Here is a 27,870-nt window from a genome sequence, read left to right as displayed (position 1 = left end):
CAGAGCTTCTAATTGGGTTGAAGTGAGAAAATGCGTCGCCTTTGAAGTATCCCTCAAGTAACAGCAGCTGATGCAAGGATGCTGGAAAGGTCCTGCAGCAAAAACATGATGCGAAGTCTGGGATTTACAAAGCAAACTGTGTCCGTGTCGGGTGGTCCTGACTTTGGAATGAATAGTAGACTCCCAGTCAATTAAATCAGTGTGACACAAGCAGGTGATATAAAAGCTTCTTCACCCTCAAAATAAATTCCAATGCAATAAAACTCTTGACAACAAAGTGGAGAGTAGCGTAACAAAGTAGTATCTCAATGGCCGGCAGCAAACATTGAACATTGAGTGCCAGACACAGAACTTTGATGACGCTCTCTAATCGACTGCCATATAATCTGCTCAGCGGAAGCTCATTTCAGGAGGCAGCTTCTTCGAGGCCATAGCGTTTGACGTTTATTAATAACAGAATTTCTGACAGAAGTTATGCTCACGAGAAGGAGTCTGGAAAAATAAGAGCAGATCATTCCTTTGTTTGCTCTTTTGGTTATTTTTAACACTTCTTTGAGGCTGCTTACCCCCCTCCCCCCCCCACAAGTGCCTCACTCTGAGTCGCCCTCCTCCCGTAGTGTTGCCGTGTGCTGCATTCCGTTAGCCATCAATCCTGGCTGCATGTGTGTCTCTGCCTGTGTGTGTGTGAGTGAGTGCACTTGTTTTAGAGAAGTGGCACCTCCCCTGCGAGTGGGCACGATTAAAGTTTGGTGTCCTGCTCCCCTGCTCTTGGCGGGATGTGTGAAGCACATCAAAAGGTGGGGAAGCTTAATGACCACGTTCCCTCCATGACCAGGGGTCAGCCTTTTAATTCCCTCCCACCTTTTCACCCGCTTCCATCGGCCCCGTCCCGACATCGCTTCTCTCACTTCCCCGGCCGTCTTTATTATACATTTTCCTCTCGTAAGAGGTGTTGTCGGGTTCCAATTACCCTGCTCCCTGACAGAAAAACAGCCCAGGATTCAGGGCATCGTACATTCATGTGACCCACAACATCAATTATTCTCCTCCAAGTACACACACAATATTGTCCGTTTGAGTGTGCGTGCACATCAAGCAAGTCTGTGTGCAAATGCACGTGGGACTGCATAACGCTGGCGCGTTAGGTGACATTTAAGTGTGTTGTTTTGCGTGTTGTGTGCATTCATCAATGTCTGCCGTCAGCTTTATTGTCTTTGTCCTCCCTGAGATCTTCAATAAGAGAGCTGCAATAACAGTCTTGAATAAATATTTAAGCACATCTATATTTCATGATTTTGATGTAATTTGACAGAAAATTCCTTAAATATTCCCTCACATATGAAGGTTTTAGAAAACATGTAATGCTTCCAAAACAGCTTTTGAAAACTTGCCCTCTAATTAATTAAATATAGCATTGCCGTTCATTGGGTGGATGCCTACAGCGCTAGCACGTAGTATATATAGGAGGTTTACAGTATGAGGCAGATGAATCACTCAAATCATTCGCCTGCAGATAAAAAAACAAGCAAATACTTCTTTAGCTAAAAAACCCAGTTGACTTTCTAATGTATTTGGCTCATTTTATCACTTTTAAAATCTTTTAAAAGAGGTCTTAGAGATTCACTCAATGTGTACATCCAAACTACCAAGGCTCAACGTACACGTCCAAGGCAAAAGGTCAGCATTTAGAATATGTTTTACTTTAAAATAAAACCTTTTAGGAGGAGTACTTGGCTATCTTGGAGTTTTACAAAATTTCCTGTTGCTGGTTTGCCTGGTCGTCCTGCAACTTTCATCCCCGCGTCCCCGTCTCCTCTCCCTTTCGCGCTCTCCGCCCCCTCGCCCTCACACATGGCGTCCCTCCCACTCGCGGCGTGTTGTTTTCGGTGTAGCAGTTACAGCCGGTACAGTTCCACACCCACGCACGACTGAACCTCGGCCTACTCGCTGCCTTCCACCACTTCTTCGTCCACTGCAGCGCAGAGAGCCGATTCAAGGCTGCAGGAGCTTCCATTCAGGACGCATCCAAAGGAGTGAATGGGGTATTTTAAGACCTGTGACATTCTGTTCCCACATTCACAATATAATGGAAGTGCATGTTTAGCGTGTGTGATGACTTTGTTCTCGGCTGGCAGACTGTTAACCACGAGCAAAACACAGGAGGATCATCTGACGTGGTAAATAAGGAAAAGCTGGCATTATGCACAGCTTTGTATGTGCTTTATAATGAGCAGCTTAGTAATACGCTCGGCACTGAGCTGGTCTTCGGCTTTACGGCTCAATTGTCCAAAGTCAAATATCAGGCAAATAGATTTGCTTTTCTATGCTTTTATCTCTTTACCATACACAACATTACATCTATTCGGGTCTTGGACTATTGGTCGGACAGAACAAGACAATATTGAATAAGCAATACATGAAATATTGGACCAGGTTGTAATATAAGATTTTCTTTTGCAAAAACTAAAGGGGAATTTAGAGGCAAATGCCTGCGACAATGTACAGGATAACATTACAGCTAACACCTAATTTCTTCTTAAAAGGATCTGGATTTTTCAATTAAATCACAGATATGTTTAGATGGGGAGCTTATTGTTAAGGCTCATTAAATAGTCCTTTAACCATGCAGATAAAACTAAGTGTGTTTTACATCTTGAGAACGGTGCTTCTTTAGTGCGCTTGTCTTTCTCTGAGCCATTGATGGGTTAGTTTTATCTTGATTTTATGATAAATCATGTCGACTATGCTGCTCATGCAAAAATACCCCCCACTTCTTGGTTTATTCCAAACAAAAACCATATATATCTATATACTGTATATATTACCAAATTCTATTGCAATGTATCAAATAGGTGAGACATTTCTTGCCAAACAGCAAATGCTGACATGAAAGGAAAAGTAAATGCTTCCCCAAAGTTTGCAAAATGAAGTGAAATGTTAGTCAAACGTAATGCCACAAAAACAACATAACTAACTACAAAGGTAGACCGCACATCTCATCCTGCTGCAAATTCCCTGTGTTCGGTGATTAAATGACTTCATCCCCCAGTTTTCTAATCTCTAGACACCAAAGGGAACCTTTTCCTTTAAAGATCCGTAAAAAGCAAAATCGTATTCAAATTAGAAAACCAGCAGCGATGCTTACAAGCCATCGGCTCGAAATCATCCTATTAAACACGTCAGGATGACTGGGAAAGACAAAAAGAAACCCACCAGGCTGATGGCTACAGCAGCGCTTGTACTGGTAGTTAGCCAAACACATGGTCAATGGCACCAAAGAGGGTGTAGGTTTTGAGGAAGTGTGAGTCACCGTTTCCGAGAGGGGTCCTTGAGCATGCGCCATGTAATGCACTTTGGTGTAGCGGAATGGGAGGGCCCTCAATCAGCGGCGCGTTGACACCAGCGACCGATCACATGATTCCACCAGCGGAGGCAACGCACACGTGTGGACCCACATCTCTCCCGCGTTTGCCGAATGGCTGCGAATGTCGGTTGCATCAGTCAGCAGCTTCCAATAACAACATTTGATGAACGGCCCAGTTGCTTTAAAATTACATCGTGGGGATTTTATTCCAATCTAACTGACAGTCGGCAGCGAATCTTTATGAGGCCGCGTGCCTCTCCGGAGTGACTCTCGGTGCAGATCTGCACACAAGGGCGCCGTTGATTGGACCCACACTCGCCACAAGTAGCTGGGCTGGAAATTAAAGTGAAATGCCCCCCCACCCCACAGCTCTCCTCCAATAGGAAGGGCAAGTGGGAAAATATCAAAGAACAGTGGGAGTAACGAGCCATAGATTCACGCCATAAACGGATAAATGTCAGAAGAGAAATCTCACACATCCCACCGTATTCAAGCACACACGCGTACAGTCTGCTGTTTGTATTCATGGTCATGGAAATGTAATGACAGAAACGATACTGGTTCCCTGACTTATGAAGCATCAGAGCCACTGCTTCATGCATTTAGAAAGCTATTATTCCTGCTGGGATGCAGAATATCTCAAAACCAACGCATGACCTATGGAAATGGTTGAGAATTGATGAAGCCAAAATGCACTGAAATCTTCATCCCCATCTTAAATATTGTGTCGCATCATCGCGAAAACAGCGTTACAGTCGTGTGCGTGTGTGTGAGAGAGTTGGTGTGTGTGGTGACGGGGATGCTTGTTACCATGGCAATAAATCCAACCCATGCTGTCGAAGTTGTCATGGAAACTGAAACAAAAACACAAGGTATCGCTGTGTCCTCCTATGTGTAATATAAATTGTATGTTTTTACCGTCAACAATGAAATGTTTTTAATCTACGCAACAAAATGTGTTACTATAGATACAATGTATGTACTGTGATTCTTAACACTGGCGTAACGTTGTTATTTCTGGACCAAAAGATCTAAACTCCCTGCTTCGCTCTTTGTCTCAGGTGCCTACCCTCGACTGTCTCTGAGCTTCAAGCTAAAGAGGAACATTGGCTACTTCATCCTGCAGACGTACATGCCATCGATCCTGATTACCATCCTCTCCTGGGTCTCCTTCTGGATAAACTATGACGCGTCAGCAGCCAGAGTGGCTCTAGGTAAGAGGCCCCGGCTGTTATCGGGCAGGTATTTGGATTTCTAAGATGAGATTGGGTATCAGAATGAGCCACAACCTCCCTGACTGGCTGCTCCTCCTGCGGTGGAATTAGAGGGAGCTTTGGGGAATGGTTTGTATATTGGTGGAATAAATGGAAATGGATTTGTGGGGAGAAAAAATAAAACAAAATCCCCGTTTTCTATGGGCATATGCTAATGAGTTTTAGTTGAAGATATAATGCAGCTGAAATACTGATACAAGCTGGTCAAAATGGGTCGTCCATTTTGCCTTTCCGTGGGGCAAAAGCAGAAATACACAACCTTGACTGGGACTAAACCGGGTCATACCTTTTGTCTGCTGTAGTTGTGGTCACTGAAAGGCCTCCTGGAGCTATAACCACCTCTAATCAGCATAATTTCACTTCTTGTTCGGAGTGCTGTGTGCGGGGGGCCTCTCAGACCCCACGGACCCCCGTGAGCAGTAAACAAGGCAGAGAAGGAAGCAGCAGGTCCCTGCTTTGTAATCACTGGGATTCTTCCCAGGAGATTGCAGCACAGTTATGTCTCTGTAGTTGAAGATGGCATATAAGGAGCCATGGAATGTAATAAGAAGCCATTCTCTTACGGACGGACCATTCCATGCATGATTAGTATCAAGGTAAATTGGTGGTTGACCATATGTTAAATCATCATCACCATCCAAAAGAATGTCCAAAAAATGAAACATTCTGGGTTAAATTTGTCGATGTCTCTTCACTCAGAGGCATTTACGCAGTTTAAGAAGTCAATCCCCGTCAAATCAAAAGTGGCTCAACAATTGACACACGGGGAAAATTAGGTAACATCCCCGGGGGCATTAAAAGCCCCACATTCGCTGTGTCAGTTAGTTTGAGGTAATTTGAATGTAGTCGTATAATGGAGCTTCCGAGTTTGCTGTGATAACATGCTTAAGACTGGGAGGGCCAACAGGGGCCCAGCGTTAAATATCCCATTCAACAGTTCAATCTGGCCATACCAATTGACTGCTGTTTTGGCCCTCAAATCATCTTTAAATTGACCGATAAGGGAAGAGGAATGACATAATACTGCTTCCTGTTAGAGACGGCAATCTTGAGAGAATCTTTGTGAGTGTGTGCACGCCTCTGCACATAGATTTAGCAGCTTTATCTCCCCTGCTATTTGCCAGCCTCAACTGGTATTTTTTGTGATGGCACGTGTGCATTTACTGGCCATTCGCAGCGTGTACTTTATGTTTGTGTGGTCGGGGTAGTGTTTGCCTGAAGTCCTTCTAACTGCAATATCCGGCGTGTGCCTCTGCAGCCGAGAGGCAACCGGAGGGTCCATTCACTTCTCCTGATGGATCATTACAAGCTTTCAGCAGGTGCATTCTGCAAGTGGTGTGTGGGCATTCACATGCATGCCCACACACATCTGCTATCTCCCTTCTGCGCGCAAACCAGCCGGTAAGAGCAATGTAATGATCGTGAGGAATCAATTCAAGGAGGCAGCAGGAAAACAATCGAATTGTTTGAAGGAGAATCTCATTTTCACGAGCGGGTCCGAAGGATCGCCCAGTTACAGATGACTGGCTCGCTTGCTAATCTGGTTCCGAAACCATTTCCATCCTCCTGCTCACTCGCAATCGCATTACGCAAACAGTCAAGGTGTGGTCACGACCCGTAATTGGTGCACGAGCACTTCAAGTGTAACGGCAGAGCTACAAGTTTGAGTTGACCGTATGTTGTTCCGGTAGCTCCCCCCCGTCCCCCACTTCCTCCTAACTGCAGCTTGATAGCTGCCAATTTGTGAAAAATAGATGCGTTCAATTAATGTGGCTCTGATTTACACCGTGCCTCACTTTGCATCCAACATAACCCACATAACCAACCTTTTCCCTTTCATAATCATCGTGGTCCTAATGGCCTTTGTTCCTGCAGTGAAGGCGAGAAAGTGATCGGTTAAAATGTAACAAGAGAGAGGGGGGGAGGGGGAGGACGGAAAGAGGGAAAAGCACCATGGTGGTGATGGTGAGATCGTGGGAGAAAGGTAAATGTTGGATACACAAATGGGGGAGAGGCAGAGACAGCCAACAACAATGGGACCGGACGGAGAGAGTGGATGAGAGAGAAGGAGAGTGAACACAAAAAGAAATCTCTCCCCGGAGAGTGAGGCTGCGTGATGAAAAGGGAGGGAGGCCCATGGGCGCATGGCCCCTTGATTAAATTGTCCAAACGGGGGGACGAGGGAGCAGAGGAGCGGCGGGGAGAGGAAGGGATGGAGGGGGGGAGTGTGGTAGTGTGGAAGGAGGGAAGGAAGGACGGAGAGTAATGGCACAGCTGAGAGAACACCTATAAAGAACAAGGCTGTCGTTAAGCAAAAAAACCAATAGGGGGAGAGAGGGCCGCACACACACACGCACACACACAGACACACACAGCCTTGTAATGTGCCAATAAATCACACTATGAGCTAGATTGACCTTAGCAATCTCGCTCCTCTCAGCCCCACGACTGTTCCTTGTCTCTTCACTGCACTTTATTGCGTATGCGCACGCACTCCTAAAAGCCTCGTCCGCGTGTGCTGCACAAGCCGGCGGGCCACTGACAAGGTGGTGGATATTTATCCACCGCATGTCTATTATTAGATAAGACATAGCGATTATTGTGAGGCGGGAGGTCGTGGCTCGCGGGACTTTCCGCGACTTCTGAAATGCTCGCTGTCACCGGGAGACGGAGGCGAGCGCCAGCTACGAGAGCCGCGTGAGTAAAAAGCTGAAAGGTAAAGAAGAAGAATAGCTCTGTGCAGCAGCTTCAGTTTCAGTTGTCTTAAACTTGAAACAGTAGATTGAGCTCTCAGGGCTTCCTTCAGAAATGTACCGTAGCCAAATTGATTCGCCCTGATCCATTCGTCTGAGATTGCATCTCACGAGTGTCCATCTCTTTCTGTCAGGCTGAAACATACAAAGTGCGAAGGTGCCTTTGCTGTGAGACGTGAAATGAGCGTGTGTATCTCCTGTGTGTGTCCCCTGTGTGTATGCCCTGTGTGTATGCCCTGTGTGTATGCCCTGTGTGTATCCCCTGTGTGTATGCCCTGTGTGTATGCCCCGTGTGTATCCCCTGTGTGTATGCCCTGTGTGTATCCCCTGTGTGTATGCCCTGTGTGTATGCCCTGTGTGTATGCCCTGTGTGTATGCCCTGTGTGTATCCCCTGTGGTTAAGGTTACCAAGACCTGGAGGCCAGATACATGCAGATCTATTCTCATGTGTTATTTCTGCCTGATGACCAAAGGCCAGTTGGAGGTTTTAAGGCAGACCTTTTTGGAATTTCAATGAGGCAGATGTTATGCCCTCATTACCAGGTTGTGTGTTTGTGGAAGTAAATTAACATCAGACATTATTATTAGAGCGTTCAAGCAACATATTGTGCAATTTCAGAGCTTCCTTTTACTCCACCGGGTCCTAACTAGCAAAGGAAATGGCCACAGAAGAAACACGTTTTCTTTATAAAAATATCCCTGTTGACCATCCGGTGGAGTTTTTCTCCGACCCTAAGGTTACTGACGAGGTGGCAGCATCTGCCTAGAATCACAGGGGGTGCTTATAATATGACATGTTTGGACTAATTAGGCATCAAATAAAACAGCCCACTTATATTGGATGAACTTTTATTGGTTAAAAAGGCCTTCTGGCTCATGCCAGCTCCTCCTGTGTTTTTTTTACGCTGCGTCGGGCACAATGAGACTTTGCAATGATTGCCTTTTTCCCCCGTTATCTAAGGGATCACCACGGTGCTGACGATGACCACGATCAACACCCACCTGAGGGAGACGCTGCCCAAGATCCCGTACGTTAAGGCCATCGACATGTACCTGATGGGCTGCTTCGTCATGGTCTTCCTGGCCCTGCTGGAGTACGCCTTCGTCAACTACATCTTCTTCGGGAGGGGTCCTCAGATGCAAAAGAAGCTGGCGGAGAGGGCGGAGAAGGCCAACAACGAGCGGGCGGCCAAATACGACGCTGCGAGGGTGAGCTGAGAGTTGCTGGCTGTCCGCGTGTGACGTGGCTCCTCATACTGTCAGTGGATGAGTGGATTGAATTAGGGTATAAGTAAATGAATAAATGACTGCATGGCTATGACTATTTGGTTATTTCCACAGGAATTCACTGTAGAAAAGACAGAGTCTTAAGTTGATCCTCAGATTCCTTCACTTTTCTCCCTTCGAGTAGGACTTGAATGATGAAACAGCCTCGACGTTCCGCCTTGACAGCAGAAGCAGCCAAATGAAAATGTTGACATTATCTTCTGTATCCCACACGGAGGCTTCACAAGGGAAAATGTGTTGGGTTGAAAAACAAAAATCAAGTTTCCGGTATTTGTTCCCCACATGAATATTTTCATCTCCCCAGGAGGCAGGTAGTAGGACCGCGTCCCTAAAGCGGTCCAATCAGGTTAGAGGGCTTCGCCACTCACGCTCGGTGAGTTGTTTGGTCACCAAGACGCTTCAACATCCTTGAGTCAACTCTGCCATTGCCATCAGCTGACATGGATGTTTCTCTTTTTTTTTTTGCCGTGATGCAAAAATCTTCCCATCCATGGAATGAGTCAAGCAACAGCAGACATCTCCATGACATTGCCATATTCTCAGGAGTGTTCATGTTGACTCTGACTTCTTCGTTGCAGTTCTTTCTGCATTGAAATGATGCTCATGCTCGATCGCATTGTAAAAGTGGTGTTTTCAGATACATGGCGCCGGATTTCTCCTTTCAGAGGTCACCCAGAATGCATGCTGTCGGTGTCCTTTCTGTTTTGTTACTGTGATGATCATCAAAAGCCATATTCGTCACACGGCTCTCACAGAGTGCCATCAGCGGGTACTTACTGCAGAGGTCCACCATTTAGGCACCTTTGCTGCATTAGTGCCAGGATTGCAATTACTGTTAAACTCGGGCAACATTTATTGGAACATGAAATAATAATAGTAAAAAATGCTATGTAAGCCCACTGGTTTTAAAACAGTTATTTGGGAAGAAAATATAAGACTTCATTTCATACAAAGTCAGTGAACCCCCCTTCCTGGGCCATTTCAAATATGCAAAAGCAGAAATGGTGGGACTTCCGTATTTGCTCCACTTGCATGAATGATCACCGATGTCCATTATTGTTGATTTGTCCTGCGGTACACACATCACAGGCATGGAGTATGATGTGTGTCCTATATGCTTGATTCAATTGTTGAACGTGATGATGGGGGCTCACATCACGTCAGACCCCCGGACAAATAAATAAAAGAATCTTCACGCGCTGTAAGGGTGGTGGGGTGCAGGTTGTCGCTGGAGGCACCAACAAAGAAGACAAACGAATATTTCTCCTTCATTCCTCAATGTATCTTGTTCGTTAGTCATGCAGAGAAGCTGCATTATTGCACAAAAAGGCCATCTACTGATTGGATTAGATGGGCGCATTAGATCCAAGCCGTGCCTGAAACCGCTCCCTCCTCCACTCAATTACTTCTCCACGCACAAAAAAAACACTCTTCTACTTTGTTTTTGTGATGCACAAACTGATGACGATAAGAGTGCTCGATGTCTAAACGGCAAAGTGTTGAAACCAGCATCACAAACACCTGTCAAGTCGGGAGAAAGCACGACGATGAAACCCCCCCCCGACCCCCTCACTCCTCTTACACTCACATGCAAAACGACTGCTTGTTTTGCACCCCTTTGTCGTCATTTTGCACCCCCCTCGTAAATGTCTTCCGTCTCCTTTGGCGTCTTTCTGTAGATGTCGTGTGTCTCTTGGTAACCGGTTGCCAAGTGTTTGTGGTGGTTCGGGGGTCTCTGGGCACCGGGGGCTGTGGCCGGTTGGCCCGTTGGGTACTCCCCTCCATGACGAACTCCACATCTCAAGTCCTCTCTGGCGCGCTGCACGCATTTGCAGACAGTGTCACTCACCGGCCTTCTCGTGTCGTTGTCCTATCCAGGCGGAACCGCACGGGAACATCCTTCTCACCACCCTGGAGATCCACAACGAGGTGGGGGCGGGCGAGATCACCACCAGCCTGGCGGACATCAGGAACTCTCAGTCCATGGTGCAGCTGGACAGCACGGCCTCGTCGCACATCCAGTACCGCAAGCAGAGCGGCGGGATCGGCCCGCGCTCCACCAGCCGGCCCTCCCTGGACCGAGCCGCCCAGATGAAGCGCAGCCGGCTGCGGAGGCGGTCCTCGCAGCTCAAAATCAAAATCCCCGACCTGACGGATGTGAACGCCATCGACCGCTGGTCACGGATCATCTTCCCTTCCGTGTTCTCACTGTTCAACCTCATCTACTGGCTCTACTATGTCTGATTGGACGGTTTTTGTTGAGATGTTCGTGGTGGTTTGTTTGATTTTTGTTTTGTTTTTTTGTTTCTTTTTTTCTTCCTTTTTATTTTGTTGCTTTTATATGTTGATTCTGTCAAGTTAAAGACTGCAACACTTTGAGACGAAAAAAAAAAACATATGGAGAAAAGGTTTGTGAGTCTTGGACCAAGTTCTTGTCAAAATTGTTTTTACATTTGAAGTGTAATTCTTAGTACCAAGTTCTTTGTATTTAAGTATGTACTGTAATTGGGACTTGTGACAGTCACTTTCCCAACATTTGCCCTCTCACCACCAGGTGTAAATAGAGAGACACGAAAGCCAGCAATTGAATACACGAGTACAAGTATTTGCAACAAAAAAACCTACACAATTAACACTTAACGCAGTGATTTTTGTAATCAAAAAAGGAACTACGGAACCTTTATCCAACACAGGTGGTCAGATGAATGCAGGCAACTCCTAAAAGTCCATTAAACAAACTAACGTATGTTTGACTGGTATCCTATGCACTATTAATGCATGCAATGATCAACCATAATGGAAAAATAATAATGACTCCTCTTCTGCCTTGGATTCTGTCACAACAATACAGAACCCTGTTGATTTGTTTCAGGCCTTGATCTGGTAAACTTTTACCCAAACACAATAATTTAAGGACTTTCTCTTCTGTTCAGCATAACTGTGACTCAGGTTCTGAATCTTTTGCTATTTGACATCTTGTTCTTGACAAAGAAAAGGGTCACTGAAATATTCCTTTTTGGTAATTTAAAAAGGAACAAAGAAAGCACAAACGCAAATAAAACTGCCATTTTTTCAGCAACAGCGCTTGAATCGATAGCATGACAGAATTGCACTCAAATTGATCAAACTAAAAAAAACGGTCTTATTTCATTTAAAACAACTGCCAAGGGCCTTTTTGGGCGACATACTTACTAAACCCATGAAATATTATGATATTTTTGTACTCTGTGTGTATCAGGTATTCAGTTGATGTTGCTAACCCTTGTTTTTTGTTTTTGTTTTTGCTCAACACAATCTCTGGTGATTGTGGTCTCTACATAGGTGTGTACATACATATATATGTATAAACACACATCTTTGTATATATATAATTGGTGTACAACCCAAAGTGAAAATAACCCGAGCATTTTGTGATTTTCATACTAATTGTCAAAATATTTAGTGCAAAAAAAAAAGTAAAAGAACACCGACCGTTTCGAGCATCGGTTCGGTTTTAGGTGTAACGTCTCCTCGTGTTGGAATCCACTCTAGACGCCGCGCGTGTGTTTCACGCAGACGGACAGAGGGAAACCGCCCCGTCGACCCAATAAGCACACACTCGCGCTGAATGTACCAGATCCGTTCTTCAGGGAGAGGATAATGAGCCATGGTCATCATTTCTCCATCGGAATGTAACACGCCCATTGTGACGAGCTACCGGAGGGAAAGAGAGGCTGGCGACGGCGTTTTAAGAGCGTGTGCATGTGCATGTGTGTGTGTGAGAGAGAGAGAGAGATGGGAAGTGGGTAGGGAGAGCTGGAGAAAAGAACGGGCGTGAACAGACCATTTATTTTCCGCGCTGCTTGCCGGGCGGTGGACAAATGTCCACGTGTAATTGTTTTTGAGGATTAAAATGGATCTCCTTGTCCCCGCTCTCGATAGGCCGAGCAGCTCCACCCGAGGTCGCAGAGCCATAGAGCGGTTACACCTCGGGGGCGACGATGTCCAAATGTCATGGATACATGACGTACATTCACTGTGCATGTGCAAGAATACAAAGAGGAAAAAAAGGAAAAAATGCTACTTGTTAACACTGAAGTTCAAAGTGGGGATCAATTTAACAAAGAAGTTCTACGTGTACAGAGTGATTGATATGAACTGAATGTATTTGGATTGTTGCTGCACAAATGCAATTTTCTTTTTTCTGGACTCAAAGTTGACCTTGATTAGGGCTCCAGTTGAAGCCACATTGGAGTGAGCCCGAGTTTCTTGCTGGTTTCTTGTCCTGTTTTCTACTGTGTAGACGGGGCGTAGTGCCCAATAAGGTCCGGGTCCAAAGCTCCCCTTATAGATGACATAACATTGTATATGATAAGCCAAAACATCTTGTGAAAGGTGTGTTTAGAAAATTCCTTGTCACCATGCGTCGCTTGTGTTAATTTGTGTGTGTGTGTGTGTGTGTGTTTGTCCCCCCCCACCAAGCAGCCTCTGTACCCACCGTACGCTGGCGGCATGTTAGCTAGCCTAATGGACGTGCTGGTTCTGCCGTTTACTCCTATGGGATCCCTGCACCCCCGACCCCCCCCTCCCCCCGACCCCCTCCCCCTGAAGGCTCTCTCAACTCGTACAGTTTTCGTGTCAAGTCGCGTTACTCCGTACATGTTGTGTAAAACTGCGGGCCGCCCGAAGAGTTTGTTTGTTTCGCATTCAAGGTCCTCCAGGCCTTGAAACCCTGGTGTGGAGTAACTCTCAGAAAGCAGTTTGAGAAGCTTGTGTAAATAAGATATAACAATGGTGATTTTTGGGACGCTGAAGCGAGGAGAAAATTACTTTTTTTACTTCCTGCACCACTCGCTGATTTAAACGAGTACTTCTGGGTACGTTTTTTGCAGCTTTGAGCCATTATTTGAATCACCGAACAAAGAAGGCAGTTGGAAAGCGAATGTGACGGAAACCCGATACTTCTTTATAATGCATGCGACTACAATTCTTAACTTGGGTAGATTAAAAAAAGATATATATATATATATTTTGCGAAAACTCACTCGTGGGAGCTGATGACATCACATGTTATGCCATGTGAGCCTAAAAAAAAGAAAAAAGGAAAAAAAAAATATACAAAAAAAAGTCATCAAAGGCTTCAGGTGTTGTTTGGCCTTGGTCCCATAATGGAATGTGAAATGTTCTGTGCTGCCACAAAATGTATTTAGGCTTAGATTTATACCGTATATCTGTATGTTTCTCTTCCTTTTTCAATAGATTATCATGTTAAACCATCAAATAAATTATACATTGTACCCGTGTATTTGGTATTGCGATCATGCATGACACTCCGTAAAGAATCTGCATATACGTACATGTGGAGGGAGCGAATGCAGCAAACAGCCATTTACGACACACAATATCATTTTGATAACATGTCACCTGTACTATGGCGTGTCTCCTCTTCGACTATCCTCGTGCCCTTGAGCAAGGCACTTAATCTCTTCCTGTTCCAGTGCAACTACACAGTGACAGCTGAAGACTTTCATTCCCAGTTGTACAACCTTTGTGTATGAAGTGAACTTTATGAATGTGTGCCAGAGCATTGGTAAATAATAGTACAGTAGCTCCCATCATAAATAAAAATAAAAACAACAACAACAACTGTGTGGGGTCGGAGGTTATTTTGCTCGTTATCCCCTACTTGAGAGCCACAAAGTTCATGATTCATTTAGTGACTTGTGATTATGAATTAGTATTGTTTTTTCTAAGGTTATATTAGGAACTCAAGTATTAAATATAATTAATGTCTGACATTCAACCAATCCGATTCGATTTTTGCCTCTGTTTACTTTTTGTCCCTCGTATTTAGTTTATTACAAAAAACAGCAATTGTAGCTTTCACATGAATCGTATTGTGGTGTGAGCATATTAGAAGAATAGTAATGCCTTGCTGTGCAGATTTACAAAGAGTTTCCTGCTTTGCACCTAATCATTAGAATTAGGCCATTAGAAGGAGGTCAGAATCATTTCTCATTTCATCAGCACACAACAGCATTTATACAGAACGTGGCAAAAGCACAAGGTGTTCCAGTCCAAAACAGATGCATTACTGTTCAAACCCAACTTGACATGTTCTGTGTTGTAAAACATTAAGTCGCTGCGTCAATGAGGAAACCCGACGGAATCTCGCACAATCTCCTCCCCCTCTATCTCAGGTAGAGGAAATTCATAATTCACACATTATTTATGCATAATGACTGAAGAAAAATGCTGAGTTTTGTATTCCAGTCGCAGCTCTGGCTCTCCACAGCAGGCGATATGAGCCCCCTGGGGTACCTGTGATTTTTAATCTCTTCCCTTTATAATGTATATGGGGTTCTAACCCTACGATATATGAGATGCTGTTTATCATTAAACTAATCATTAAAGAATATCATAGTTCAGCAGTTTAAAGAGGGTCATGGTTCGTGAGGCTGCTGCTGTTGATGACAGACTTTGTCTAGAGACGACCTTTGAAGATGCTACAATGAGGCCTGGCCAATCACGAGCGCTACGCGACGTGGCGCAGGAGTAGAGAGGGTGCGTCCAAACAGATAAATACCAACAGATGAATGAAGGCTTTCAGTTGATATCAAGCCCTTTCTCAGCCGGTTGTTGAGAGGCCGACAGAGATATTCATACAGGACCTCGCCGTGGAGGGGGAGCAAAAGTCCACCAAAGGTTATGGGAACAAAAAGACATCCGCCGCATCCTGATGCTGAAGCCTTAAAAAGTTACAAACGGTTGACGTGTGAGAAACTAGATTTATGTAAAGTGATAAGATGATAGATGGATAATGGGCGTGACATCGTTACCTAACCATCGTTATGATGAAGCGCACATGTTATGGGTGATGAACATTGTCAAAACGGCACACTAATTGTAAGCCTCAAAGGGCTTCATGGGGGTGTAGTTGATGGTGGTGGTTGATGCATTGTTAGGCACGACCTGGAGCTCAGTGGTTAATGACTTATTGTTTTCATAAAAGAGCAGCGAAAAAGAACATGAATATTTAATTGGTGTTATTATTTGAATTTCTTGTCCAGGACTTGTGTTGCTCGGATGGGGAAACGGGGTCGGAACAGCAGCAAATAATCTCGTACAACAAGACAGATGCACAAAAAAAGGAACCCGCGGGACAGGAATATATTTACTCTACGGAATATTCCTCCAACGAGCAACACAAAGAGTTACACAAGACCACTGCGGCGCTTTGAGCTGGATGCTAACAGTGCGGTAGCGGCAATGTGCTAACCTGCAGGTGGTTAGTAGCTCTTTTGTTGGCAAGTGACACTATTGCCAGCTAACAATCCCCTGGTGGGAATTTCAGTGCTTTTGACACGGCCTGTGGCATTCAGAGGCCCGGGAGGTAAAGCACCGCGGTGTTACGCGGCACTCGGAAAACAAGCCCTCGGCAGTCGCATAGCAACAGCAGCATCCGGGTGGGCGGGGCTCCTTCACATGCAGTCCGAGTGGTTACGGCCGCCTGGTAAAGACACCGGGGCCAAGCAGGGGCACCAATCAAGGTGGGTCCCCAAACCCTCACAGGTGACCCAAATAAACCGCCCTCCAAGCCCCCCCCAAAAAGAAAAAAGTCACGAGGCGGAGAGAGTTCGGCCTGCGTATCTTGTTGAGAAACTCGCTGAATGAATTCTTTCTGATGTCGTCTTTCTCTCCTCGCCTGCCAACTGACATACTTTCTTTTTTATTCGGCAAGCGATGGTGGGAGAGAGTGGAAGGGAGAACGGCAGGATGGGGAGGGAGAGAGAGAGAGAGAGAGAGAGAGAGAGAGAGAGAGAGAAAGAAAGTGTGTTTTCGGCATCAAACGCCCGACTGGGAGACTGGGGGGAATACATTGACTCTTCCATGTGCTTTTGGATGATGCCTCTCTGCTGCGTGAACTCAGCGCTACACAACAGCAGCACCGTGTTAGCCTACTTCTCCGTCTCCTCTTCCCACACTGCGTCTCGCCTGCTCCCTTTCCGTCACCAGGGCTCATCGCTCAGTCTCTCATTATAACAAGCTGCCTTCTATTCTGGAAGACACACTTCCTGGAATCAGCTGTAAAGCAGGCGCGGCCTGCACATGACAATAGCTGGGTGGCTGGTCCTGCCCACGGTGACACCTCAGCAAGGATCCCTCGCCCATGAAGTTTTCTAGAAGAGGGAACTTCACGTCCCTGAATCGTTAATCATTTCAAAGGACTGTTGAATGCCACAGAGGGTAGCATGTCCTATTATGTATGACCCAGAAACAACTCACTCGAGTCTTGAGTCACATCGGCTCGTTGCTATAATCATTACGAAAAGAAGCAAGCTCTTTAGAGATAGATTAGAGAGAATACTGACCACTGTTTTGCGCTGTCGAACAGAAGAGCCAGATGTTGTACATCTTTGAGGCTCAACACCCAATGAATGTTAACCATTAACTGAATGTGACATCTGTAGTTGTCTTCATCTCCGAGGGGAATGCAGCAGCGTCGGGCTATTTGACTAACTAGACAACATCATCCGAGGAAAACAAAATGTGTTAATTGGCTGTAAGTGACTGCGCGCTTATCCGCTCATCCCATAGGAACTATCGGAAATAACTACTTTTTAAATGTCACTGGGCCCAATCAAATCGTCGCCTTTTTGTTTTGATTTGCATTTGGCATTATATAAATATTTCATTTGTATAAAAATGCTCACTATTGTATTTAGGAACACTAAGCTATTATAGTGGTGCTTGTTAAAGGTCCCTATTTGGTGAGACGTATCAGAAGAAATGGTTGCTGGCGCGGGACTCACACGTGATCTGCTAAGTGGGTTGTTTTTCGGTTTGGAGATTTCGGATTGAGGAGAAGGTCGGTAGACGTGTGACTGGTCATAGCAGCTTATTCGATTAACCATATGAAACGCTGGTCATAACTTAAACGTCTCCTGTTTCTGTCACTGGCTGTAGGTTTTTGGGTGGTGATGATACAGACAGGCCTCATTTATTCCAAAGTCAAACTGAAGTTCTCCAACACAAAATGTAATGAGGCCGCTTCACCACGGTTTCATTAGGACTGAGCAAACTTTAAAACCTCTACGAAAATGACCATCTCCATAAAGTTACCAGATGTGATGGAATTATTCAAATCTCTCCCCTTCACATCCCCTTTACTCATTAGCATCTTAAATAATATTACTCATGAATTGTTTTGGGCAGACGACATTAACAGGCCTCACGTAATCATTTTTTCTCATGATTATTTATAAGAAGACAAGAATGTCACTTACGCTCACGCACCTAGCTTTTGGAGTGATTCTCATTTCCTATGTTCAGACGTTATCATCCATTTGCCCCCCTCTACCCCCCCAACACGCTCATTCCCTGGGCTCATTATAATCAGAACAAAGTGAGCGCTGGCTGCCGGGAAGAGCGTGGACACACAAATATATCTCGGTTTTAAATATCGCTAAATATCTCCCAAAAGGTTATCAAGTGTGTTTTATCATTTGGGTTGCAGCATTAATGAAATGCACACATTAGATGTCGGCATGTTTTCCTCTCACAGAGAATAATATAGGAGCAACATATTTAAGCTAAGAAAAAAATATAGTTGGATTTTTAAGCATACTTATAATATATAGATTTTAGCCGTTGGGTGTGTTTTTAAAGGAGGGCGAGATCAACAAAAGATCAAAAATGAATTCCCTTGTGTTTTCTGCCCTCTGCTGGGCGCTGTGAGAGCATACAGCGAGGCCTGCACCCAATCTGTCATGGGGGGGCATAACAGATTCACACGCCCACACACTGGTCTGCAGACACAGAGAGGCGTGTACGTGTGATTAATGTTCACCGTTTTCACATCTCTTGCTAATTACCAGCTGCTTGTATCTCATACTGCCGGTTATTTAAAAGACATTTTATTCAGATAGAGCCGTAATTACACGTTCAATTACTCCATGTTTGTGGTTTGTACTTTGCAGGGGCCAATTTCAGGGACAGAGCTCCTGCTTATTTGCACTGTTCAATTACTGTCCTATATTCTCATATAGCCAGTGTTCGAGAGGCGGGTTGTGTGAATTCCCTCTCTGCAATTAATTCTGTGCCCTTTGAAAATGTGTGTGTATATATATATATATATATATATATATATATATATATATATATATATATATATATATATATATATATATATAGCAACGATTGTTTGCTTGTGCATAATTAATTTTGTTGTTATGATGAATAAAAGTACAAGGCTTTATGAATAATGAATACAGAGTCACGATTGTATCTGTAGTTGATATCAAAGTTTGGTTTTAGGCTTTTAAATGATTCAATTGCGTGTTTTTTAAATTCAGAAACCCATCCTGGTGCAGTGCAGCGTTCATTACAGCCGCTCTCTTGCTGTTCAGTTATCAGTCATCAGCTTATTGCATGAATACAAAGGATTTTTACTTTCCACTCGACCGTGTTCAGCGTGGGGACATTTTGTTGTAATGGAGGGAACATCTGAAATGGTTTGTGCTGGGGATTTGACCACGCGGGTTGCGAGCCATTTAATCACTAATGTCCATTAGGATCCGGTCCTCTGCAACGATACAGAACCCTTCCAAACAACGCTCTACTGTGTATGCTGTGGGGACTGATCGATGATCCCTTTTGGAACAATACAAACATACATTGCATTTTGGAAATATATTGAACTCCTCTACATAGTTGCTGCTGATGTTCTTGGCAAAAACCAACGTCTCCTGTAACCGACGACCCCGCCAGCCTCCATAAAAACACCCGCCTGCAGTGAAATGGCAACGCTTTCACGGCCTAAGAACGAGTGTGCAGCAGAGACACCCACTGATTCTTTGTATAACACCTGTTTACCTCAAAATGATGTTGCCAAGTAACAACATCCTGATTGTGCAGCTTGTGTGGCTTGTGTGGCGGTGTGTGTGTGGGTGTGCGGGGGTGGATCGGTGCACCAGTGGGTGTCTTGCTGCAGGTGTGTTACAGCGATGGATGTGGTTAAGTGCCATTACTGGCTCTAAAAGTGGGGCTCTAACAGCAGCTGGCCAAATGACGTCCAGTCCTGTTTCCTCTCATGCAGGTCTGCTGCTTTAAAAAGTCGCAGGCAGGAACTCATTGATCACAACTGCCACGTATTAAACCTTAATGCTGCTAATGCCCGCTGCCTCACAAAGAGGGAATGCGCTTTACATTGCAGAATTTCTGCACCTGCTTCTTTATATTTTAAATCACACCTCACATCTTGCATTTTGTTCAGACCTCTCCCTCCCACTCTGTCTCAGCATGAGCTGCTTAACTGATACATGTACGACAGTAATCCCCTTCTTAGCCAATGGGATTAATATTTAATTCAAGAAGAGCCTTTTATCAATGCCGTGTTTCCCCTGTTTAGGGTAGCTTTACCCAGGTTTTGCCAAATCGAAGTGTGAAATGGATTGGAGCACAAGAGCATCGTCGAATGACTTTAAACAAGGTATCTGCACACCAAAAAAAAACAAACCAAAAACTTCTAAGGGCAATGCATCAAGGCAACACTTGCCTTCAAAATATTTGATATGCACGACATTCCCATCATTGCAGACCTGCAAAGACTTTCTCCGCGTTACATCTTCTTACTAACACCAAACTGTCCCTTTAAAGTCGATCCGTGTCTGAACCCTTTTTGTGCATCATCCTTGAAGCCTTCAGTGCTCGCATTCATGAACGTACCAAGAGCCCATTGTGCAGTGATCCACTGCAATGCTGATCCAGGATTAGCCCAGAGGCAGGAACACATGACGGAGTAAACTCCAAAACGAGATGACGACACCAACCCATCTCAAATATGTACATATATATAAATGCAGAGGAATTCCTATCAAAGCTGTTGGCAACATATTGCAGAGTACAAAAAAGCCCCCCCCCCCCCAGGCCTGGAACTGTTGTCCATTTGACACTGTCTGTGATGGCTGACAAATGATGGAGAAGTTGATTAAAACCGCATGGTGAGGTTGAAAGCTGCAGAAAAACTCTTTGTTCTTTTAACACAAATCATACAAGGCCAGATGTACGTTCTGTGTGCAGCAGCTCGCCGTGGTTCAGTGACGTCACTGGGTGGATTTTGGCTCCACCCAGTGGCTAATTTCTGCAGTTTTGAAAGAGCATTTGCGTCATCACGCTTTCTCAATCCATGGATTTCCGTGAACAACCATCCCCATCAAGTTAGCCACAGTCAGAGTAATACGCAGAAATGAGGGGAATCGCCCTTCAAAAGAAAACTGCTGAATCCGTCAAACTAGCTTTTAAAAGAATATAAGGAACAGGTTGTGATTTAATAGTAATGTATTTCCCCATACATGGGAACACAAAAGTATTACACCTTAAAAAATCGATTCTACAGAATTCATCAGATTCACAAAAACCTCCAGGACACTCTACACACTATATTGTACTTTTACATTTACTCAAGCACTGTACTTTACAACAGTTTTAAAAGGTAGTTGTTCTTCAATTAAGTATTTACATTTTAGGCTACTTTAGGGAAATATAGTGATATGTATGAGCAAAATATAGTACAAGACATACACAAATGCATATTAAACACAACACATAATGCAGCTTTAATTACCTACTTTAGCGAACCTGAACTTGACATTATGAAGATGTGATAAGGTTACTAAGTGTGATTCAATGTAATGCTATTCTATAAGTGCAATCATATATTAATTACTTTTGTACTACTGCGCAACTAAACGTTCGAAGGCAGAGCTCCCGGATTTCAAATGTCGCCAGTAATGAACAGATTATCACTATGGTGTCCTTTCTGTGGTGGGATAAAATGGAATCCCCTTCTTCAGACGTCTTATTTTGGAGTATCTGAAGGGAAGTGTGAGGCCGCGCGGGCGGCTTGACTCCCTGTCAACGCTTCAACGGACACACGGTGGGGTTTTTCTGATCGAGCGCACCGCAGACTGCAGCCGTCTCTGCCTCCGCTCCGCATCCTATCGTTCCCCGCTCGGCGTCTCTCCTCGGAGCCCCCCGCTGGTTTTCTCCGCCGGTTGCTCTGCGGCTGGATCTCGTCGGGATGGACCCAGCCAGCCGGTACCGAGTGGTGAGTGAGCGCCGGCAGCATCAAAACACCGTCTCGTATCCTGGCCTGTCACAGGAAACGGGGCCTTGCCTTTGTATTATCTATATACATACAACTTATTATTTCTATGGCTACTCGACTAGAACGCGTTACGCGACGTAGACACGCAAAATACGTTTGATTTCCGGCTGTAATTCTGTTTAAATGTAAATCCTCCAAAGGGTTTTTGTTGTGGCACTTCCGCATCGGCTAGGCTAACGTTAGCCCGAGTTATCTCGTAGGCCCTAAAAGTTGACCTCGGGTTAAAGTGCGTCACACGCGCGGTGGATCCGTCTCTGGGGGGGTTCGTTAATAACAGACGTATGACCGTGTTGCATCGGTCCTAGCAGATAATCTCATTGGGAAGTTCAGTTAGTTATTAATGGGAATATATACAAATCAAATTAAGGTTCCCAATAATAGAACTAATGCTATGTGGCTGTTGAGTCAAAATAAGTGAATATTGGGGCATTAAACATGCGTCAGCTGCTCCCATTTGATTTAAAATCAGTGCCTAAGATATTTTGTAATCAGTCAGCTTTGCGCTGTCGATCCCTCTGGTTTCAGTGTGAGCCGAAGCAAATCTAACAACAAGAGAATCAAGAATCTAAACAAATGTACCAAGACATTTCCTTTTAGACGATGTCCACTTGGTGTTCTTTTTTAGTAGTAACTTGAGAGTTTTTAGTCTGAGTATGATGGACGCGGTTATTAAAAAGGGTGTTTCCCAATTTGCGGTGGTGTTTTACCACAACAACCGATTTACCAACACAAAACATTCTGCTTCGCTGAACTCTCCTCTTTGACATGTGATTATAAACTTCACAGCTCATCATTATGACGGGCATAAATACCTTCCAACCTACTTGAACCGAAACAAAAACTGCAAAATGCATGAAGGCATTTGGCTCTAACAGGGTTGTGATGTTTGGTTTATCAACACGACTGAGCAGAATAACAGCGTACCGTTTCATACGGGCTTGGACATTGTGTTCTAGAAACCGAGTCGGAGCGCCGCCGCTTATCTGCTTCACTTGGTTGTTTGAAAATGAGTTTCACGGCCACATTGAGACGGCGTATGATAATACTTGGTATGCATCATAACACTCGGGTGATCCGTGGGCGTTTATCTGTTAATTCTGGGTATCGAAGCGTTTGTGTTGTCTAGTGTTGACCTGATAATGGAGAATACAAAACAAAAAAGCCACACTGCCTGCGATCAGGGTAACTTTCTCAAGGGCCCACGCAGATTTCCCACCAACCATTCTTTAACCGCCCCGCTCCCGTCGTCCCTTTGTGATTCCAGAAGGAGCGCGGCTCCAACGTCTGGCAAAAGTACTCGAGACTGCCGCGGGGACGCTCACCAACCAATAGCATGTGTATCGATTCCCCAGAGACGTCCCTTTGTTGACACGCCGGCCAAGTCTCATGCGTCCTAGCAGAAAAATGTAACGCGGCCATTTTTATTCCAGCACACTTCTCCCAGTAGCAGTAGTGATACTACGGAAATCGTAGACCTGGCCACAGCCAGTAAAAAAAAAAGTACTGCACAGAGGGGTAATTACACAACACAAATACAGAGCGTAAAACATCCACAAATGAGCAATGATAAACCCGTGATGGATATCTGTGAAGCGTGTTGCCCAGGTCAACCCCCATCTTGTGCTGACAAACAAACGGATTGCGCAAATCTCATTTGGTTACATAACTACTTGACATTAGTGCTGCGGTCAGAAAGCAGTGCTGATGTCGGGCTTTTCCCCACTGCAATGGCCATATTTGACTTCCTTTACTTCTTAACATGTCGTGCTTTTACTTGCTCCATTCTGCAGAAAACACCAAATTTAGAGTGCAAACGTCTTCTGCAGCAGCAACACTTTTTGGCTGACTGGATCAGATCTGCTGGATTCATCTAACCCCCCCCCACCCACCATCCCTGTTTCATCTTCTCCTCCAGTTGCACAACGAGGAGGACTCTTCAGAGGCCTCCACCAGCGAAGAGCAGCCGTGCACTTCTGCCGCTGCCCAGGCCAGTATGTCCAGCCAGGCCCAAGTCGGCCCGGCGGCGTCAGGCACTCAGGAGGAGGCGGATGCACCTCCACCGCCTTACGCCTCCATCGAACAGGGAGCGGCTGCTGCAGCGCCAGGTACGCCCCAAAATCATTTTCCCAATTTGTCCAGCTACCGGCTCCCTGAAGGTGCACTCTCTCGGCTCAAACTGGATTTCTGTGACCGAGTCCCCCCCTCCCTGTCCCCACAGAGACTAGTTACCGGGTGGACTTCCCGGTACCTCCGCCGTACAGCGTCGCCACCTCGCTGCCCACATATGACGAGGCGGAGAAGGCCAAGGCGGCTGCCATGGCGACCACCGCCGTGGAGGTGATGCCACTGGTGAGGACAAAAAAAAATCCCCGCTCACAAACGTGCTCCTCACATCATCATTTCCCCTCCGTCTTGTCGGCTCCTTTTGACCAAAGTCTACCGGAGCGCTCTGGATTCAGACCCGGGTTACATCATAGTATTAGAACGCTGGTGTGGGTCGGCCTCACAGCACGCCACATTTCAGCGCCCCACCCAACCGCACATGTAGGGACAAAGTCAATGTTGCCCAGTGTTAAGCTCAACATGGTCCGTCTGTGAGTGCAGGATGACGAATTCCCTCCCCGAGAGGATTTCAGCGACGCTGATCAGCTGCGCGTCGGCAACGATGGGATCTTCATGTTGGCCTTTTTCAGTAAGTCCCGCCTCCCGTTAGCGGCTTTGGTGCGTCTGTCAAAAATCTGAGCCGGGAGTCATTGTTTTCCAGCGTGATTCTAATGTTCCGCTAACGGGAATCCTTCTGCAGTAAGCTAAAGGATTCCTAATCACTCGTACATTCCCAAAGTGCTTGAATTAGAAGAAAAAAAACAGTTACAGCCGAGTTAAAGCAAAGTGTACTCGTGCTTGTCATCCCCACTCCCCACCCCCAGTGGCCTTCTTGTTCAACTGGATTGGGTTCTGCCTGTCCTTCTGCCTGACCAATACCATCGCGGGACGCTACGGCGCCATCTGCGGCTTCGGCCTGTCCCTCATCAAGTGGATTCTGATCGTCAGGGTACGTTTACGGCCGTCTTCTCCCCTCACAGCTTTGCCAAGTTAAATTGAATGGGGGGGAGGGGTGACAAAAAACAGTACTTAAAGTTGCTCTTTGTCTCTCTAGTTCTCCGACTACTTCACTGGATACTTCAATGGCCAATACTGGCTGTGGTGGATCTTCCTGTTGCTCGGTGAGGCGCCGTAGTTGTGTTACGCGTTTCCTCATGAGGTCCTTCACCTTGTGGTAGTTGCTCTAGGTGGAGGTCTGCTGAGAAGTCAACTGTGCGTTTCCCCCCGCAGGTCTCCTGCTGTTCTTCAGGGGTTTCGTGAACTATCTTAAAGTGCGCAACATGTCAGAGAACATGGCCACGTCTCACAGAACGCGCCTCTTCTTCCTCTACTAAAAAGGTAAAGTGCACGCTCCTTTTGAAAGAAGAACAAACGGCAGGCCGCCGCTTGTCCTAATGATGATCTCCTGCAGGTTTCTACAGCATCGCCATTCTTCCCAGCCCGAGCCCCCTCCCCTCGAATGACCCGAGCGACAGGCCTTGCAGCGAAAAGAGAGGAGACAGCGAAGGAACCAAGGACAGGCGTAGGGAGGAAGTGTTACCAGTCTCATTAAAAGCAGAACGTGGTTTACTCTCAACTTCTAAACCTCCATCGAGTACCAAGTCCTTGATTAGCAGATCTCTTCTCTGGCTTTGTTTTTTTTCTTCTTTTTCCCCGTCCTGATACAACGCACTTAATGTACCGTAGTTAAATGAGGCAAATTCAGCCGAACAAAAAATGAGCAGTCGCAGGGACGTTAAATGAAAGCACAATGACACGACTTCAATGAAGGAAACACAAACGTTGCTGTTGTGTTTTCTGTAAACATTTTGGAACTTTTCAAAAAGGAAAAAAAAGAGCATGAAGTGGAAGCCCACTCCCAGCCTCTGATATTCAGACCTCCCCTCCGGCTTTGCATCCTGTTCTAGCTGCAGCACTTTTTTTTCTTTAGCACTAGCTTCGTCATTCCACATTCTACCAGTCTTATTTTAACAGTGATGTAGCAGCTCCGCGCCCTTTACTTCCACTTCGGCCCCTTTAAAGAAAAATCTGCAAGCCGAGAGTGAACGTGGAAGACTTTCATCTCGAGGTGCGAGACGGGGCAGACACGCGTTATCCGTTTACAGCTCACAGACCCCGAAGCTCTGGGTGTCTTTGAACCAAAGGCTCCTGGATGAGGGCGGCGCAGACGGTCGCTGAAACACTTCTCACGTTTTCTCAGTTTGAATCAGAGAGAGTGAGAAAAGCGTCCGCCAAACTACCAGAAATGTAGTTCTTCGCCATGTCTTATTTGACAAACGCTACCCCCGTGGTCCCCGCCGGTCCGATCGGTCGGAGGGGGCCCCGGTGTGGAGGTGGGCTCCTCATCAAGGAAGGCCTTGAGTGAAGCTCTTTGCAAAACAACAAAAGAGTTGTATGCGACCGAGTCATCTGTAATGTCCTGTGATCGTGGGTTAGGCAAATAGTCCCTCCCAGAGGTGCTCACTGAACACGCCGCAGTGTGTGTGTCTGTATGTGTGTGTGTGTGTGTGTGTGCGCGCGCAGTGACCACTTGCCAACAAAATGATTTTAATTGCCAATAAATCAGAGGAAAATGCAATAAAAGCTCTTAAAATGTGACATGGTGTGCATGGTTTTGAGATGGCATGGATATCTCTCCCTCTTTGGGATTTTAGTTATGATTAGAGTCTAATGGTCTTCTCTTGGAGCGAGAAGCTTTCGGTGATTTCTTTTTAGGAAGGTTTCTTATGTGTGATAAAGTAAGAAGAGTATCTGCTTCACGGTCGTGGAGGGTAAATGGAGCCTGCTGGATGAAAAGAAAAGAAAACTTTGTTTGATTATTTTTCTCATCCATTAAATGAGATGTATATAAAAGCTTATGCCAATTCATAATATTTGCACTTTGAAGAACTTCTGTACAGTATGATTTATGAATCTGCTTAATTTTATATGGTGGATAGAAATAAAAGAATTTATCATAGTCATCAAAGTTTTACAACTGGAATTCTTAAATCATCCCAAATGGACAGTTTTTGCACTTTTTTTTATTCTTAAAAATGTTAAAAGTTGTTATTGTGTAACTTGTTTAATCGCTTTCAGAATAATCTGTTTTCTTCTGTTGCACCTGCTCATATCCGACTAAAGCCTCTTTCAGTAATATCAAGGTCTGTCAATAATTAGAGCTCAGCTGCATGAGTTATCCCCCTGAATGATCAGGACTAATCTAGTACAATGACTTTTCTTTGTTTGAACATAAATGAAGTATGAAGATTAAGACATCATAAAAAGTTTTTGATGATCCTTGTAATTAAAGATCCTTGTAATTAAAACTAATTGATTTCTTGCAAAAATGCCAATAAAGCTCAAAAGCCTATCGTTGACGTTTAATGTTGGATTCTGTTTATTTTAGATTTTTTGGGGGTATATGGATATGAAGGCCTCATTCTAAAATAATGTGAATCTACACTCATTAAAACACTAGTTCTAAATATTGTATGCCATTTCTGCTGACACATCTTCTGAAATGCAACACGCTGTGGATTAAATCAGTGGAACTCTCGGGCAAGCTGGTTGGATCCATATAACACTCAGTGGCAAATCGACCTTAACGCAGCTTCAATGTCCATTCTGTGCCGTATTACTTCCTTGCTAACCCGCTGACCTGAGGTGGTGACCGTAGCAAACATTACAGATGCTAAACGTCAACGGGTTGTTGGTGTACTCCGCTCACAGCGCTGCCAGTAGGATCCACTAGATGGAGCCAAACACTGCTGCTTGCGTCTTTGTGGGTTACGTAAACTTCCACTGGCTGGTTTCCTTCTCAGCGGCTCCGCAGCACTCTTTCTTCATAAGGGTCAAAGCCCTTGGGATGACCTCGGTTTAGCTTTTATTATCCGACAAATAAATTCCTTTATATTTAATACACGTTTCATGACTTTTGAGTGAGAAAGTGATTTCTCAGCA

The 27,870-nt window shown here is 45.1% G+C and overlaps 3 protein-coding genes across 6 annotated transcripts in view; 2 read left to right on the top strand and 1 right to left on the bottom strand.

Moving 5' to 3' along the window:
• Positions 1 to 14,300, top strand: part of LOC120821031 (gamma-aminobutyric acid receptor subunit beta-3) — a 44,513-nt gene extending 30,213 nt beyond the window's left edge. The window contains exons 8-11 of one of the 4 annotated variants that reach the window (XM_040179378.2): positions 4,426 to 4,578; positions 8,353 to 8,600; positions 8,983 to 9,051; positions 10,557 to 14,300. In XM_040179378.2, coding sequence (XP_040035312.1) covers positions 4,426 to 4,578; positions 8,353 to 8,600; positions 8,983 to 9,051; positions 10,557 to 10,922 — 836 coding nt within the window. In that variant the 3' untranslated portion in view covers positions 10,923 to 14,300. The remainder of the gene's footprint in view (positions 1 to 4,425; positions 4,579 to 8,352; positions 8,601 to 8,982; positions 9,052 to 10,556) is intronic. The other 3 variants (XM_040179396.2, XM_040179387.2, XM_040179404.2) reach the window with 3 other exon arrangements.
• The window catches only part of LOC120821055 (gamma-aminobutyric acid receptor subunit alpha-5), a 136,237-nt gene that overhangs the window by 35,914 nt on the left and 72,453 nt on the right, over positions 1 to 27,870 (bottom strand). The gene's annotated exons all lie outside the window — the stretch shown is intronic.
• Positions 21,419 to 27,295, top strand: ndfip2 (Nedd4 family interacting protein 2). Its single transcript, XM_040179471.2, has 8 exons — positions 21,419 to 21,765; positions 23,741 to 23,930; positions 24,044 to 24,174; positions 24,430 to 24,517; positions 24,753 to 24,877; positions 24,983 to 25,049; positions 25,159 to 25,266; positions 25,340 to 27,295. The coding sequence occupies exons 1-7, from the start codon at positions 21,739 to 21,741 to the stop codon at positions 25,260 to 25,262; spliced, it is 732 nt and encodes a 243-aa protein (XP_040035405.1). The 5' UTR covers positions 21,419 to 21,738; the 3' UTR covers positions 25,263 to 25,266; positions 25,340 to 27,295.

The sequence above is a fragment of the Gasterosteus aculeatus genome, chromosome 1, assembly GCF_964276395.1.
Source record: "Gasterosteus aculeatus chromosome 1, fGasAcu3.hap1.1, whole genome shotgun sequence".
In the NCBI taxonomy this organism is placed as follows: domain Eukaryota; kingdom Metazoa; phylum Chordata; class Actinopteri; order Perciformes; family Gasterosteidae; genus Gasterosteus; species Gasterosteus aculeatus.
The sequence above is the reverse complement of the archived record's forward strand: the minus strand, read 5'-3'. Positions and strand labels throughout refer to the sequence as shown.